Below are 17,306 nucleotides of genomic sequence, written 5' to 3'. Positions count from 1 at the left end.
AAACCTTTTGCTAAGCTTCTCTACCTACTCAGTTTCTGAGGCTCTCAACTATACTTCAGCAAATATCTTTAAGGGAAACGTAGCTTAAATGCCAGGCTTACCTCTCAACTTTCCTGTTTTCCCAAATCTTGGGTCTACAATTTTTTACCAACTTGATAGCTTTCTGAGGCCATTAAACAGTGTATGCATTTGCATTTGTGTATATACAAATGTTTAACTTTTTTTTTCAAGGTTGATTTATTTATTTGAGAGAGAGAGAAAATATGAGCACAAGCAGGGTGAAGGGCTAGGGGAGAAGGAGAGATGTCCTCAAGCAGAATCCCTACTGAGCATGGAGCCCAAGGCAGGGCCCAATCCCAGGACACTAAGATAATGACCAAAGCCAAAATCAAGAGTCAGCCCCTCAGCTGAATGAGCCACAGAGGTGCCTCACACATGTCAAGCTTTTATAGCCGTTCTCAGGTGGGATACTTGGCCTAAAACATCTAATCCACCTGCCAGAAATCCCATCGCTCTTTGAAATTTCATCTTTGGTCACTGGATAACACATCATATTGACTTCTGTGTCCCTTTAACACAATCCACTAGTCATTGCAAGCTCTCTTGATTTCTAGTGTGAGAAGTCCCAGCTAATATTGGGTACATTCTGCTACAGACCTGGTCAAGTCATCCTTTCAAGGAGACTTGGGTTTTCTTTCTTTGTATGTTTGCTTGTTTTTTTGGTCATGATGTTTAGAGATTATAATCTGACCACTGATACTCTTTGTTGCTGTTTGGCTATCATTACTAGACCTTTTAAGTGGACTATATTAGAAAATACATATTTTTAAAACAAAAATCATGTTTACAATTTCAAATTCGTATTTAACATTACAAGTTTTTAGCTTTCCTTTTTAATTTGGTTTTATGTTTCTCGTTCCTCTCTTACACTGAAAACCTTGATTCTTAAAAAACCTTAACGCTGTTTACTTTCATTAGGTAATCAGTAGCTTGAAAATACTGTCACCTGTATGTCTCCTAAAAATTAGACCATTTATTAAGTTTGAGATTTCCTATCTGTTTGTCCTTAGAATGCGTTCTACTTAGTATTCTACTAAGATTCTATTTATGTACAGTCGAAATAATACTGTGTTTCAAAGACACAGGAAGTACTTTTGTCTGTATCATTATGTCACAATTCTGATAAGTCATTTCAGTTTATTGTCAAGTTTTAGAGAATTCTTAAGTCTCAATTTTGGAATAGGTATAATGTTTGTTTCCAAAGTTAAAACTGTGTAACAGGATCTACTCAGAAAGTTCTTGCTTCCATCCGTATTTCTTCTTCCTTGTTTCCTCCCTTCCTCTGTAGGTAACTATTATTTTCTTTATAATTTTTCTTTTTTAAAAATTTATTCGTCTGTTTTTAGGTAGAGACAGAGGGGTGGGTAGGAACAGAGGGGAAGAATCTCTCAAGCAGAATCCCTGCTAAGTGAGGAGCCCGACTCAGGGCTTGATTCCACAACCCATGAGATCACGACCTGGATCAAAACCAGCAGTCAAATGCTCAACCAACTGAGCCACCCAGGCACCCTTTTGTTATTTTTAGTTTATCCTTTCAGTTTCTTTTTGCATGCACACACACACATACACACTCTTATAGTCTTCGCCCAATCCCTTCTTACGCCAAAGATGACACAATGTGTATTGTTTTCTGTATTCTTGGTATCTCCCAGAGGTCACTCCATATTAGTGTAGAGACCTCTTCATTGCTTTTTCTGCCTGCATAGTGTTATGGTATTTGGAGATACCATAGTTTATTGATGAACACTTTGTTTTCTTTCATTATTTACAAATGCTATCATGACTAACCTTGTGGGTATGCTGTCTCATAATTGTGTGAGTCTGCCTGCGTATTCACCTCCTAAAGGTAGGATTCCTGAGTCAGAGTGCGTATGCACGTTGTTATGTGTTGCTAAATGTCCCTACCTCCTAAAGGTAGGATTCCTGAGTCAGAGTGCGTATGCACGTTGTTATGTGTTGCTAAATGGTACAAAAATGTACCATTTTTACATTCCCACTAACATTTCATGAGAGGTTTTTGTTTTCCTACAATGTCACTAATATGTCGTATTAGTGTTTTGAATTTTTACATTTTTATCACAGATTGTCAATTCTCCTAGAGAATTATACAGAGAATTTTCAGGAAGTGTTTTCCATATCCATAGTTAATTTCCTTACCCTTCCCTAATGTTTTATATGTGTGTTTTTTCCCTTTTTTCCTGATTCGCATGTTGTCTGCTTTTAAAAGACACAAATGCATTTATTTACCTATCTCTTATGGTATTACGCCATTTTCCAACTGATTAATTGATTGATTGATTTTTTTGGTCTTTTCTTCTGTCCTGCTTTCTTTGGATTGATTTTCTTTGCTTTCTTGATATTACTTGTGCTCTTCTGAATGACTGTGAGGCCTTGCATTCTTCTGTTAAGAACAACTCTGATTCCATCTGTGTCCCTGATTAGCACCAAGCCATTGGCTGTTTATATTTTTCTTAATGATTTGTAGAATTTCTTTATGTGTTTTTGCTCCTACTGAATATGTTGTTAATATTTTTTCTTAGCTGCTATTAGTCTCCTCTACATTTATGAGACTCCTTTTTTCACTTCAAAAGACTTATAATTTTCATGTATTCCAAACTGTGTTTTTTTCCTTTCGAGACTCTATTTCTCAAACACTGAAAAACGTCCCTGTCTCTCACCCCATCCCTGGATCAAGAAGCTGAAAATATTTACCTGTATTTTTTTCTAACCCCTTAAAGCTTATTTCTTAACCTTTTAATCTTCTGGAATTCTTTTTGTTGAAGGAATTAATTAGAGATCTAGCCTTTACATTTTTTCTATTTAATTATTACTTAGCCCAGTAGCAATAATTCGATGATTTGTCTCCTCTGGTATGAAATTGAATCCGTATAATTTACTGTATTCCCACACATCCTTGGATGCATTTCTGGGTTCTGTCTCTCACTGTTTTTAATCTTTCTGTATATGGTGCCATTTCTGATATATTACGCAGTATAGCTTTGTGTGTTATTCTGTTAGAAAATGTCAGCCTATTGTTCTTTTTCAAAATTTTGGATGGTAGTTCCAGAGTTCACCCTTGTTTCAGTTTCTGCTCGCTCTTTCCCATTTCTTTTGCCCTTTGCACTGTGGGTAGCAAATCATGTGTCCGAATGTCTACCCATGTAGGTTTTCAAAATGCACTCCCTCAGGGCGCCTGGGTGGCTCGGTTAAGCATTTGCCTTTGGCTCAGGTCATGATCCCAGGGTCCTGGGATTGAGCCCCGCATCAGGCTCCCTGCTCAGCAAAGACCCTGCTTCTCCCTCTCCCACTCGCCCTGCTTGTGTTCCCCCTCTCGCTGTGTCTTTCTCTGTCAAATAAATAAACAAAATCATAGAACAAAACAAAACACCTCTCCCTTGACCTTTCCAGAATTGTTTCATCTTCTCCTCCAGTGCTGTATTTTTGCCGAAAGTAGTTTTTTTCTTCTCTTTTTGGGTGTTTCTGAAGCAGAAGGAGCCCCGAAGGTCCTCTTTATGCTCAGGGAAGTCTGGCACTCATCTGACTTGACCTGTGAGACCTGTTTGATCTGGTTCCATCTCTTGTCACCTCCCCCCAACATTTGACATTCTAGCCAAACTGGATTTCCTCCCCGTGGTGTGGTCTTCTTCATTGTTAGGCTTTCTGTGCGTGCACTTCCTTCTGCCTTTTACCTGCCTACAAACTCAGACAGGTCGCTGCCTGTTGATAATAACTAATCACAGTAACTATCATGTAATGAGCACTTTATATCTGCTAAGCAAGACAGCATATTTTTAAAATATATTATTATTTAATCATATCCTATAAAATAGGTAATATTCTAATTTTTCAGATGAGAAAGCTACGGCCCAAAGGATATATAGCTAGTAAATGCTAAAGCTGGGGCACAAATCCAGGCCTGACTCCAGAACTTCTGTCCCTAACCACTCTGCTATACTTCTCCCCTTTCTCCCCAAGTCCCCCAAGTAGCACCTGTACCCCCCAGGGTGAATCTCCTCTAAATGATAACGCATGTGAAGGTATGGACCTGTGTGGATCACTGCTCTGTCCCCAGCACTTACCACATCATCCTCTCTGTTACTTAGGAACATATGATTTATTTTATGTGTCTCGATTTTCTATTAAATACCAGACATTATGTCTAAGACAGTAGAGTCTGGAGTGAAAAGTATGCCTATAAATGGGCACACCTCTACTGATGTGGAGTTAGCTCATTCTGGTTAGGACCGGGGGTGGGTTTGGGTTTTGTCTTTAGAACTCTACTGGCTTGACATGCCCCCATGGTTGTTGCCTGTGCCTGAAAGTGGGGCCTGGGTTCTGTTCAGTGTTGCTCTACCAACCTCTGCTTTCAGCAGTCCCTGCAGTGGAGTCAGAGAAGGGGTATTTCTGTTGTCTTGGTCCAGCCTCTTTCTTGGGGAGTCTCTGTGTGTGCCTCGGTCTTAGGAGTGGGACTTTCCCAGCATTTCTGTCCCTCCTCGTCTTGGCAGTTCTGTGTCTGTGGTTGGCCTCGAGTGAGAGGTTCCTGCCCCTTCCCGAGTGGCAGCATAGGATCGAGGGATAGGATTCCGCACCCAACACGGTTTCTTGCCCTAACCCCGTGTTAGAGGGCTTTGCTCGGTCCCTCCACCTGCAGGAACAGATATCTGCCTGTGTCCTGGAGGGGAGTTTCCTGCTTCCCATTCAGAGGCACATGGGTTATGTTTCTACTTCTCCCCTGGAAGCAATGGAAATTTCCTGGTGCTCTTGGCCAATAGAGTTTGCTGCCCCAGGAGCTAAAGGCTTTTGCTTAGCGTGAAAGGGGGTTCTGGGAAGCAGGGTTAGGTAGAGGGCTCTTTCCCATCTCCTCCACACTTAATCTTTCTCGTGAGCACCTGGTGAAGGCAGGTGGAAAAAGAGTTTTCCAGTGAGTGCAAACCCCACCGTACCTGGGGCTCCAGCTTTCCAGACTGACACATTAGACCACACGTAGCCTTTAAGAACTTACTGAAATCTTATCTGATTTCTGTGTGTCAACTTCCGTGAGGACGTGTCTTCCTCCTGTGCTCTGCCAAAAGCTAGAGAGTATCTGTGCTCCTTCTCTCTTTAGAGGGGCTGGTCCCTCTAGAGAATTCATTTCACTTGATTGCCTTCCAGAATCATTCTCTGATGGTCCTGGGAAGACTTGTGATTTATTAAATTATCTGGCTTTTTCTCACTGGTAGAGTAAGAGAGGCAGTCTTTGCATATCCGAAGCAGAAGCCTGTCTGGGTCACTTAGAATGCTTCCTTGCATCACCCCAGAGAGCCCATTTATCTTTCATTGGAAGGGGCTAGGGCCCAGATGGTGACTTGTCCAGTCTAGGGCAAAACCCGACCTCGAGCTTCTCTCCACTGACATGTAGCTACCTCTGTTTTGCCTTTTTCCTTTTTTTTTTTTTTAAACTGGGCTGTAGCTCTCCTGTTCGTGATTCAGAGCACACTGACTCTTTTTCCAGAGAGGGAATGGGAAAAGGGCACCAGAGTGTAGAGATTATTTCCCTTTTGTGCATTAACAATATCAAAGATAATAAGCCTTGAAATTTAATGTGTTCTAGAAGAACCAGTAGGTTCCTGGGTTTACAGGATGATTATTTTCAAACTTCACCTTCCACATTTTTACTCTCAAAGGTGGTTGAGTGTTTTTCCCTTCTAAACTAACAGTGACTCAGTTCAAGGTGCTAGGGTGATCTCAAGTAAATTCTGGATTTTACTGAAGTTTGAGGTCATCTGAAAGCTTTTTCTACATTGCTTACGTGTTCAGTTCCTCTAATAAAATCTGCTTTCTAAATTCAGTATTTTCTACAGTCCTTATGGAAGCTGAGACTTAAAAATAACTTCCACTTGGGTGAAGTGACCGAGCAAAGGTCACATAGCTCGTTATTGGCAGAGCTGAGACTGTAATGGGGGGCTCTTCTCTCTCTGATGGGGTGAAGGAGAATGTCAAAGCCATTATAAAAGGAGATACATCTTCCTAGAGAGTTACTTTACTCAGATTTTATTTTTCATAGGATGTGAAAGAATAGTTCTTGGGGCGCCTGGGTGGCTCAGTGGGTTAAGCCGCTGCCTTCAGCTCAGGTCATGATCTCAGGTCCTGGGATCGAGTCCCACATCGGGCTCTCTGCTCTGCGGGGAGCCTGCTTCCTCCTCTCTGCCTGCCTCTCTGCCTGCTTGTGATCTCTGTCTGTCAAATAAATAAATAAAATCTTTAAAAAAAAAAAAAAGAAAGAATAGTTCTTTTTATAGTAAAACACCAATATATTGAAGAAGAGTGGAAAGGAACACTAATTCTTAAGGCAAAACATTAAATATTAAAAATCAAAACAAAAAAGCTCGAGACTCAGATATATGCTCATTCTGTACCAGAGGAGGGCCTGGGGAAGTAGGAGAGGTGCTGCCCTTACCCCGCTTTGTGCCCAGGGTGGGTAGTCTGCTAAAGTAATGGGATCGTTGGGAGTTGCAACTGAGTTGGATTCCATCAGAACATTCCTTTTTTGTGAGTTCTGTGGCTGTTTTCCAAGTATGGAAAAACATGGAAGGTTAGCCAGTGTCCCCTAGCAGCCACCATTCTCTTGCCTTCCTGCGACCAGTAAGCATGTTTTCAGTAACAGACTCCCCAGGCTTCCAGTTCAGGTTTGTGGGGCATGTTCAAACCCTGTCCAAGGAATGAAAAAGACCACATCGTTTTTACATCCCCACACAAAAACCGTGGTACCGTAACTCTGCCTCCCCCCTTCCTGCCCCCCTTCTCTGGCCCCCACATTATTAAGGTTACACATTGTCTCCTCTGGTCACAGGATTTCGTCTTCAGCGGTGGTTTTGCAGGTAACATAAAGCTAGTTCTTGCTATCAGAAGCTGGAGATATGGGGACAAATCCAGTTCTGGCTGGTCACAAAGCTTTTTAGTATGTGTGCCAGTAAATTAACAACATAACGATAACAAGAGTCTATCACCGAATGATTGGCTTTGAAGGCCATTTGCACATTAACTTTAAAAAGAGGCTTGCCTGTGCATTTCCTCCCCCCTCTTCCCAACTTTGGCAAAGTCCCATTAATTTTGTTGAAGGTTTTATTTTCTGCTGAAAATGCAGGAAATTTAGACAACTCTCTTGGAACCCCCCCAAAACTAATACAAACAAGATACATATGCTTCTCTTAAGGAAACTAAAAATAAATGATTTGAAACTATTTAACTGTATAAATTCCCTCTTAAAAGGAAAAGGAAGTTTATATAATGAGGCAACTCTGAGTACTGTTGACAGGGTAGGATACTCCGGTAACTACCAGCTTGTCTGTTAGACATGAAATCGCAGCTTAGCACAGAGCGTGTGTAATGGTCATTACCAGCATGGGCAAAACCAAGCAGGAGCAGCTGAAAATGGGACCTTTTTTTTTTTTTAAGGATATTTGTTTTAACATTTGAGATGTTCTGTAACAAAATATGCTTTTCTTTTTCTTCTTCCTCTTCTTTTTTTTTTGAGAAGAAAGTCTGATCTAGGCTCTGGAATGGAAGCTGTATGTGCTTTAAAAAAAAAAAAAAAAGCATGAATGAAAAAGACGTGATATTCTGCACATATTTTGCTGCTCCACCAGTGAGCCATCAGATTTTATCTCTGACAAAGCTAATTTTGACACAATACAGAGGACACATGGTTGGGTTTTAAAACATATCTTTTTATAAAACCTTAAATTATTCCAGAAATGAAAGTCAGCTTTTCTATACGTCTCCTCAAAGGGGCCAGTTTTGCAAATTAATGGAAGTGGTATCTGGGGCTTATTTAACACTAAGAAATGTGATTTCTAAATTCTGTGTAGTTACAGTAATTGAATTAACTTACCAGCTTTGGAAAGGCATTTATCTTTTTGTTCTTATTATGATAATGTCTAAGATTAAAATGAGTTTTCTTCTTTCAGATACATTGTTTTAAAAAACTCTCACATGGTACTTATTGTGTGTTACACACTATTTTAAGAGCTTTACAAATGGTACCTCATTTAATCTTCCTGGGAAAAAAAATCAAGTAGCAAACTTCTCTAAATACCATTTGAAATTCTGACACCCAAATGGTGATGTGATTAGATAACATTTAGATGTGTTTAAATACTGAGATTTGGACAGTTTTGTAGTTGTAAAGAAATGCTTATCAAATTCATGCTACTTTTTCATCTTTTTACCAGTAGTGATGACTACCCAATAATGCTTTTTAAAGTTGAAGCATATAGGGTTTCACTTAATCCGATTCAGTCATAGTAGCAACTTGAAGATTCAAATAAATTGTAAATTATGATTACTGGGATAGTTTTCCTTGGGAATTAAAATTAAGCAAAAGTTTGATAATAGGTAATTAGATCTCTTGGAACCTTCATGCTGTGAAGAAGCTCTTGCTGCCTAGAAGAGACCATGTGGAGAAGAAGGAAAGACCTTAGTCCCCAGCCCAGCTGTGCCCTCCCCCCTTTTCCCCACAAGCCAGCACCAGCCTGCCAGCCCTGCGAGCTGTCCTACCAGGAGAGCTCCCACCTCCCGCTGAGCATCCCAGCGACCTCATGGAGCAGAGACCTGCTGGCCCACCAAGCCTAGCCCAGATGATTAGAAAGACAAATGGTTACTGCTATTCTAAGCCGGGAAGCTTTGGAGCAGTTCCTTTCACAGCAATAGCTGATTTAAAAGTCACGAAACATGATGGTAGGAATAAATGGAAAGGTACCAGCAACGACAAATGTAAGTGAATCAGACTCACTTAGAATTCAGAAACTATCAGGTTAGAGCTACAGATTCTAAAACCTAGCCATATAGTTGCTTTGAACTATGTAAGTTTTCAGTAATACAGAAAGTTTGAAAATTAAAGACTTGAAAATCATACATACACCTGTCAAATGTTTAAAAAAAAAAAAGGAAGATGATATAGCAATATCCGTAAAATGTGGACTTCAGTAACCAACATGGACTAAGAGACGCAGTACATAATGATGAAAATGTTTTTTAAAAGATGACACTTGTGAACCTAGAGTCACTCTGAATATGTGAATCACTTGGAGGAACTGATAAATCCTTTCCCGTTTTTGGGAAATTTTGACATAACCATGAAGTGATGAGTCTTTCGGACCATGAGTGTTAAACAGAATAAGTGTACGTGTGGGTGAGAGTGAGGGCAAGAGCCTTCCTCCCTTGTCAGCGTACATGTGTTGTCATTGCTCTTTAAGCAGTGATCTAGCAACATTTATTCATGATACAAATCCACTATTTTTACCAGTCCCTCTCCTGGAATCTGTCCCAGAGAAATAGAAGGACAGATCTACCAACATGCTTATTGCCTCCTTGCTCACAGGAATGAGGAAACAGAAATAAATTGGATGCCCATTAGTAGGATGCCATAAACCAATAATACATTGCTACTCTTTTGCTTTTGAAATCAGTGTCTTTCAGAATGAATAAAAATAAAAATGTGGGAGAGGCAGCTGCCGTGCCAAGCGGAGGAGGGAGTCAGGCGAGCACAAGCCAGAGCCGTGGCCTGGTGGGCACCGTAGCCAGGACCACCACTGTGGCGGCGGGGAAGCACAAGGTCCAGGGTCTTCAGCAGCAAGATGACGCAGAGGAGAGGGCCGAGCACCTGCGGCTGGAAGTGGAGGGGGCAAGGGAGCAGGCTGAGGCCAAGGTGGTCTCCTTGAACACTACCTTACAGCTGGTTGAAGAGGAGCTGGCCCACACCCAGGAGCCCCGGCCACAGCCCTGCAAAAGCTGGAGGAAGCAGAGAAAGCCGCCGATGAGAGCGAGAGGTGTGGAGGTTCTCGAGAGCTGAGCCATAAAAGATGAAGAAAAGATGGAACACCAGGAAATCCAACTCAGAGAGGCCAAGCACACTGCAGAAAAGGCCAATCGAAGTCTGAAAAGAGGGGGCTCAGAAGTCGGTGATTATAGAGGGGGACCCGGAACGCCCAGAGGAACGAGCTGAGCTGGCAGAGTCCCGCTGCCGGGAGGTGGATGAGCGGATCCCAGTGACAGACCAGAACCCGAGGTGTGTGTGTGCTGCTGAGGAACAGCACTCTGAGAGGGAAGACAGCGATGGGGAAGAGGCAAAGATTCTCATGGTTAAACTCAAGGCGGCAGAGACTGGTGCTGAGTTTGCTGAGACATCGGCAGCCAAGCGGGAGAAGACGATCGAAGATTTGGAAGATAAACTGAAATGCACCAAAGATGAGCACCTCCGCACACAAAGAACGCTGCACCAGGCTCTGCTTGGTCTGAATGAGACCACAAGCACCCTAGGCCCGCCCTGCTGCTGCTCCTCCCTCTGACCCCTGCCCCCCCAAACCCTCAGCCTGCCCAAAGCTGGCCTTGAAACCAAGAGCTAATCTTTAATAGGAAGGCTGCTTTCTCCTTTTGCTGCTTCTGCTATCCCAACCCATGTCTTTTTTGCCAGACTGTCTGCCTCTCCCTAGGGTTTCCAGCTGGGCTTGAGGCTGAGCACCCTTGGGAACAATGTCTTAAGGGAATGCCAGCACCATGCTAAGAGTCTTTAAAAGCGTGTGGTAATGTATACATTTTGTAATTATCTTTTTTGTTGTTGATGTAGCGACCATTTGTAAAACATTCCAGATAATTCCCCAGTTCTGAACCAGCAGTCTGACCTCTTCCTCACATTTGGAAAGTAACTTTTCAGCTTAATGCGTACTGCCCTCACTACAGAGGAAGAAGAGCTTCAGGAGCCTGCCTTACTGAGAGCCAGAGCCGGAAAGAGACCCAGGCTGGGAGGCGTCGTTGCTCTAGAGGTCCAAAGTACCAGGCAAATTAGAAGAGTGATTCCAAGAGGAGTTGGCCCAAAAAATGCGACTCAGGGTTTCGGCTTCAGGGTGTCTTTGAGGAACTTTATTTTCAATTTCTTTTTTCCATCAGAAGTGACCAAGTGTGGCTAGACTCCTGTTCAAGAGTGTAATGGCGCCACTCACTGTAGATCGGCTTGCTTAGTTTCTCATGAGCTGTCTACCGTAATTCTGATCTTTGTGTCTCCATATTTCGGGTGTTTTTACTCCTCTGGCTGCCTTCAAGATTTTCTCTTTGTCTTTGGTTTTCAGAGTTTAACATGATGTGTCTATGTGTGTGTTTTTGTTTTGTTTTGTTTTGGGTGGATTTGGGAGATATTTTGTGAGTTTCTTGGGCCAGTGTTTGATTCTTTCATTATTTTAATGCTTAGCCATTACCTCTTCAAGACTTTGTTAAGGGGTGCCTGGGTGGTTCAGTGGGTTAAGCCTCTCCCTTCAGCTCAGGTCATGATCTCAGAGTACTGGAATCAAGCCCCACATCGGGCTCTCTGCTCAGTGGGGAGCCTGCTTCCTTCCCCCTCTCTCTCTCTGCCTGTTTCTCTGCCTACTTGTGATTTCTCTTTCTCTCTGTCAAATAAATAAATAAATAACATCTTTAAAAAAAAAAAAGACTTTGTTAAGTCCACTGTTGAACCATGTAGGTGTTCTTTACTGCTAATGCCACGTATCTTTTAAATTCTAGAGTATATGTTTGTCACTTTCTTACAGTTTTCAACTCCACTGAAATTCCCCCTTGATCCAAACATATGTAGATTCATATGTAGATTTTGTAAATCGTAGTTCATTTAAATTTGTTTGATATTTTTATTATCTTTGTAGCTCTGTCTGATACTGCCCATTTGTCTCTTGGATGTGGGTTGTTTTTACCTATTTGTCTCATACATTTTGGTTGAATGCTGGACATTATACTCTGTATACGCTGTATGCGCTGAGATAAATTGTGTGGGAATAAGCGTAGCTTTTTATTTACTTGACCAGATAGTAAATATTTTTTACTTTGCAGGCCACAGTCTTTGAGTTGTACTTCATCTGTCACTACCAGATTAATTTTTCAACTAATATTTACATGGTGTATATCATTTTCCATCCTTTGTTTTTGACGTAACTATATTTGAAGTGAGTTTTATTTGAAATTTCATGTAGGTAGCATATAGTTGGATCTTGTGTTTTTTATCTACTCTGCCAAAGTCTGCCATTTCACTGTTTTCTGTTTGTTCCCTCTTTTTCATATGTCTGTCTTATTTTTCTGCCTTCCTGAAAAACTTGAACAGTTTTTTAGAATTCCATTCTGATGTACGGGTAGTATTTTTGTGTGGATTTCTATAGATTTGCTCTAAACAGTATGCACGCATGACTCGTCACAGTCTAGTATTGCTGACGTTTAACAATTCAAGAGTAGAAACCTTTTCTCTGTTTACATCCCTTTGCCCTCCCTGTTTTATAATATAATTGTCTTATATATTCCCTTATATATGTTGAGAGCCACATCAATGTTACAATCTTTTGCTACAACTTTGAAACATAATTTAGAAAACTCAAGAGGAAAAGGAACGTCCATTGTATATACCTGTATTTTTGCTCTTTCCGTTCTTTCTTCTAAGAGATTTGTTGATTGTTTTTGCCATCTTTTAACTATTTCTTATTTAGATTCCCAAAGATGTTGACTGAGGAAAAAGAGACAAAACAATAGGCTATTTATCTGTAAATAGAGAGATTGAAAATACAGTGTAGAGAAGAAGTGAGGTCATGTTCTGAATTAGGCACTTTTCTTGGACTTGGTAAGACCCAACCACCACTTTGCACTGTGGAAGTCTCGTGATTTAGGGTGATGCTACAATGAGAAGGCCAGTAAGGATCTAGTAAGGGAGCGGCTGAGGAAGCCCCAAGTTTCCTTCCATATTGGCAAATCTATATTTTATTATGTTCAGTTCCTAATTGTGACCATATGAATTCAAAGGATTTTTACTCAAATACTTTATTAAATGGTAAACCTAATTCTGAAGATTCTTGACAAAAGTCACCTGGACAGGTTCTTTTGCATTATCTTTTCAATATTATAATTTTATTTTTTTTTTAACATTTTTATTTATTTGTCAGAGAGCACAAACTAGTGGAGTGGTAGGCAGAGGGAGAAGCAGGCCCCCTCCTGAGCAGGGAGCCCCTATGTGGGACTCGGTCCCAGGGTCCTGGGATCATGATCTGAGCCTGAAGGCAGACGGTTAACCAGCTGAGCCACCCAAGTGCCCCGAAAGTTACAATTTTAAAGCAGTTACTGTCAATTAATTCTGTGTTAAGGAGAAAAACACTGTGCGTGTGGCTTTTCTTTCTTTATTAGGCACAAGACTTGAATGTCATCGAAGAAGTGATTCGAATGATGTTAGAGATCATCAATTCCTGCCTGACAAATTCTCTTCACCACAATCCAAACTTGGTGTATGCACTGCTTTACAAACGAGATCTCTTCGAACAGTTTCGAACTCATCCTTCATTTCAGGATATAATGCAGAATATCGATCTAGTAAGTATAAATGGAAACATTATGATTCTTTTTTAAGTATCAAAGCAGCAAAAGTTGAAGAAACCTTGCCAAAAACTATGAAAGTTAAAATCCCTTCTTTGAACATAAAGTATATTTGTAGTTTTTTCTGCTATAGTAATTATTGTATTCTGTCTGTGTGTATTATATACACACACACATTTATTTGATAGAATGGAGATCATTCTTTATACAGTTCTGTATTCTGCCATTTTTACTTAGCCTTTAGATCATTGACATTTTTCTGTGGTATCATTAATTCTTTGAAAATCTCCCATTTTAATATCTGTATAACCTGTATTATTGATGTCCCAAAAGATTATTTATTTATTTTTAAAGATTTTATTTATTTATTTGACAGAGATCACAAGTAGGCAGAGAGGCAGGCAGAGAGAGAGAGATGGGTAAGCAGGCTCCCTGCTAAGCAAAAAGCCCGATGCAGGGCTCAATCCCCGGACCCTGAGACCATGACCTGAGCCAAAGGCAGAGGCTTAGCCACTGAGCCACCCAGAGACCCTCTCAAAAGAGTATTTAACCATTATCCCATTATTACTCATTTTGGGTGTTTCACTTATTTTATGTTACTTCATAATTTATGAACAGTTTGTAAATAAATCTTATCTTATTTTTCAGTTACATTTTTGGCATAGTCTTAGGACTAGAATTGTACTAATTTTTACTGTAAGGGTATCTGTATTTTTAAGACTCAACACATGCTGCCAGATTGCTTTCCAGAAACACTGGGCAGTTTATGTACCTGTAAAACATCTTATATTTCCACACCTGATTTATGAGAGGGTCTGTCCCACTACATACACTCTTGCAGCTTTGAGTATTATACTTATTTTAATATTTGTCTTTTTATATCAAAACTGGCATTTCATTATCATTTCGGTTAATTCCTTTTCTAGTATGACAGAATATTTTTCACAGGTCTATAAACTTTTACTTTCTGTCTTTTCTAAAGGTGTTTTTGCTAAATTTTCTATTGTTGTATTAGTGTTTTCACTAATACATTTATCAAGCAAACCAAATACCATGAACAGGTAGCATTCAACTCTGGAAAAAAACTAACATTTCTTATTGGTAATTTATTTATTGTAGTATAGCAAATGAGTAGGAAAAAAAATCATCCATATATAATAGGATCATCTTACTAAATGCTGGGTGGCTCAGTGGGTTAAAGCCTCTGCCTTCGGCTCAGGTCATGATCCCAGAGTCCTGGGATCGAGCCCTGCATCGGGCGCTCTGCTCAGCAGGGAGCCTGCTTCCCCCCACCCCTTGTCTGCTTCTCTGCCTCCTTGTGATCTCCGCCTGTCAAATAAATAATAATAAATAAATAAATCTTAAATGCTAAAGATATCGTATGAAAACAGTTCTGAGGAAAACTATATGTAGGATATTTCTATTTTTTCCTTTTGTTTAATTCCAGTATAACTGATGTATCGCATTGTATTAGTTTGAGCTATACAATACAGTGACTCAGTAATGCTGTGCATTACAGTGCTCATCAGGATAAGTGTACTCTTAATCCCCTTCACCTGTTTCACCATCCTGCCACCCATCTCTCCTCTGGTAACCGTCTGTTCTCTATAGTTAAAAGTCTGTTTTTTGGTTTGTCTCTTTTTTTCTTCATTTGTTTTGTTTCTTAAATTCCACGGATGAGTGAAATCATAAGGTTTTTCTTTCTCTGATGTATTTCATTAGCATTATACCCTCTAGATCCATCCATGTGGTTGCAAATGGCAAGATTTCATTCTTCTTACGGCTGAATAATATTCCATTGTATGTATGTACCACATCTTCTTTATCCACTCATCAATCAGTGGACACCTAGATTGCTTCCATAATTTGGCTATTGTAAATAATGCTGCTTTAAACATGGGGGTGCATATGTCTTTTTGAATTCATGTTTTCATGACTCCACAGTCATTCCTTGAGTAACAAATAATGATTCACAGTACCAGGCACAAGAGTAAACCCAAGAGCCAACATTCTTGTCCTTGTGTGACCCACATTTAGGAAGACATTCAATCATTGTATTCTCACCAGGTAGAAATATGCAAGTTCGGTCATAAGTAAGCATATGTACATACCTCTTTCTTGGATGGACACCCAGAAGTGGAATTACTGGGCAGTGTGTATTATGCCAACTGTTTAACATGGGGTCCTACCATTTGACTGTCCGACCAGTGGTGTGTGAGAGGTTCTGTTACTTCCCATGAACACTTAGTTTTGTCAGTTTTGTGATGGCATCTCATCTATAATTTCTTGATTCCCATTGAGGATGAATATTCCCCCACCCCCCCAATTTGGATTTCCTCTTTTATGAGTTTCCATTCAAGTCCTTTTCCAGTTTTTCTGTTGTTTATTTTCTTGCAGATACTTGATGTGCTCTGGATTCTAGGCAAATTTCTCGATTATGTGTTACAGATATCTAGTCTCTAATAAGCCTCAGACTTTAAGGCATAACTCTAAAACTCCTCTCAAAATGGTCAAGCAGAGCCAATAAAATTTTCATTTCTATCCTTTTCTTGGAGACCTGCTTCCTGCTTTTTGCCCCAGCCATGTTGTGCTCTGGTTCTTGTGCCTAGCTGTGGCATCTTCTTAGGAATTTCCTTCACTTGGCTCTTCTGATTGACATCGGCTCCTCTGGCTTCCTCTTTCTTGGTTTACTGCTCTGTGTTGGTGGGAGCATAGACTATGTAGTAGCTTTCTGGGAAAAGGTGTGAATGAGGTATTTTTTTCATTTTCATTTTCAATTTATAGATAAACCAGCTTAGAAAGATTTTTACTTGCTCACAGTCACACATTCAGAAAGTCATAGAGCTGGGACTCAGACCAGGCAGTTTGTGACAAAGCCCACGCCCGTGTTTATAATCATCAGGCCTAACTACTATACCCCTTCGCTAAATGCTCCCACAGTTTCTCACTCACTGCCTGAAAACATCGAGCCATATCCACAAACCTGGAGACTTCACAGTTCTCTTTTCTCTCTCATAATCACTTCTGATGTCAAATCAGTCTTTACTCCCCCAATGATAGAACTGAGGATCCTTCTCAGTAACAAGGTGATTAACACTTGACATCCTTAAAAACATCTTGAAAAGACTATATTAGTTTTTGAAAAGGCACACAAGAACCATGGAAAGGGTTTCACCACCCCCATTCAAAACTTAGTCCCTTTTGAAAGAAGTGAAGATCAGGGTTAAGGTGAGGAAAAGAAGGGACCTGACTGCGTATCACACGGTGTATGACCATGTGGAAATGGAAGCAGGGTGTTAACTGGACTTACATCCAGGACTCACTTTCCTGTGGCTGACAGAAGAATGGGCCACTTACACTTCTGTATATTCAGCAGAAAGGGCCTCTTATGGTAAACATTTGGCCATATGCTGTTACGCGCTTCTTTAGGCAAATAAATGCCTGAATGTTGTTGAGCACCTGCTAAGTGCTAGGAATGAGGCTAAGTACTTTCATATACATTATCTCTTTTTTTCTTCTCCTTTTTTTTTTTTTTAATTCGTCTTAAACCAGTAAAAAGTAAACTAGGTTTGATTATCCCACTTAGTGGATGAGAAAACCAGGATATTGAGTGACAGTTTCCCAGGTGACTTTCACACAAATCCCAGCCTAAAAATCATTGTCTTAAATGATGATTAAATATTCAAGTAGGTCCTGATTGTGGATAATTTGCATATACAGTATCTCATGTGACCCCTAAACCAGGGAGGCCGAGTAGGACTTGAGAGAAAAAATTGTTGGCCCAAGGTCACTTAGCCGGTAAGTCACTCAGCCAGGCCTTGAAGCCAGATTAGAAACTCCATGCTTTCAGTGTGCACTTAGATAAACCTAAAGTA

General features: G+C 40.4%; 1 protein-coding gene and 1 pseudogene across 2 annotated transcripts in view; both read left to right on the top strand.

Annotated features, from left to right (window-relative positions):
* DYM (dymeclin) overlaps positions 1–17,306 on the top strand; it is a 334,042-nt gene that overhangs the window by 254,367 nt on the left and 62,369 nt on the right. For both annotated transcript variants that reach the window (XM_045065612.1, XM_004752183.3), the window contains one exon: positions 13,246–13,428. In XM_045065612.1, coding sequence (XP_044921547.1) covers positions 13,246–13,428 — 183 coding nt within the window. The remainder of the gene's footprint in view (positions 1–13,245; positions 13,429–17,306) is intronic.
* Positions 6,313–11,346, top strand: LOC106005743 (annotated as a pseudogene).

Source organism: Mustela putorius, unplaced genomic scaffold (genome assembly GCF_011764305.1).
Source record: "Mustela putorius furo isolate JIRA1106 unplaced genomic scaffold, ASM1176430v1.1 tig00003858_pilon_pilon_pilon, whole genome shotgun sequence".
NCBI lineage: Eukaryota > Metazoa > Chordata > Mammalia > Carnivora > Mustelidae > Mustela > Mustela putorius.
Note: the sequence above shows the minus strand (reverse complement) of the source record. Positions and strands in the feature narration are given on the sequence as shown.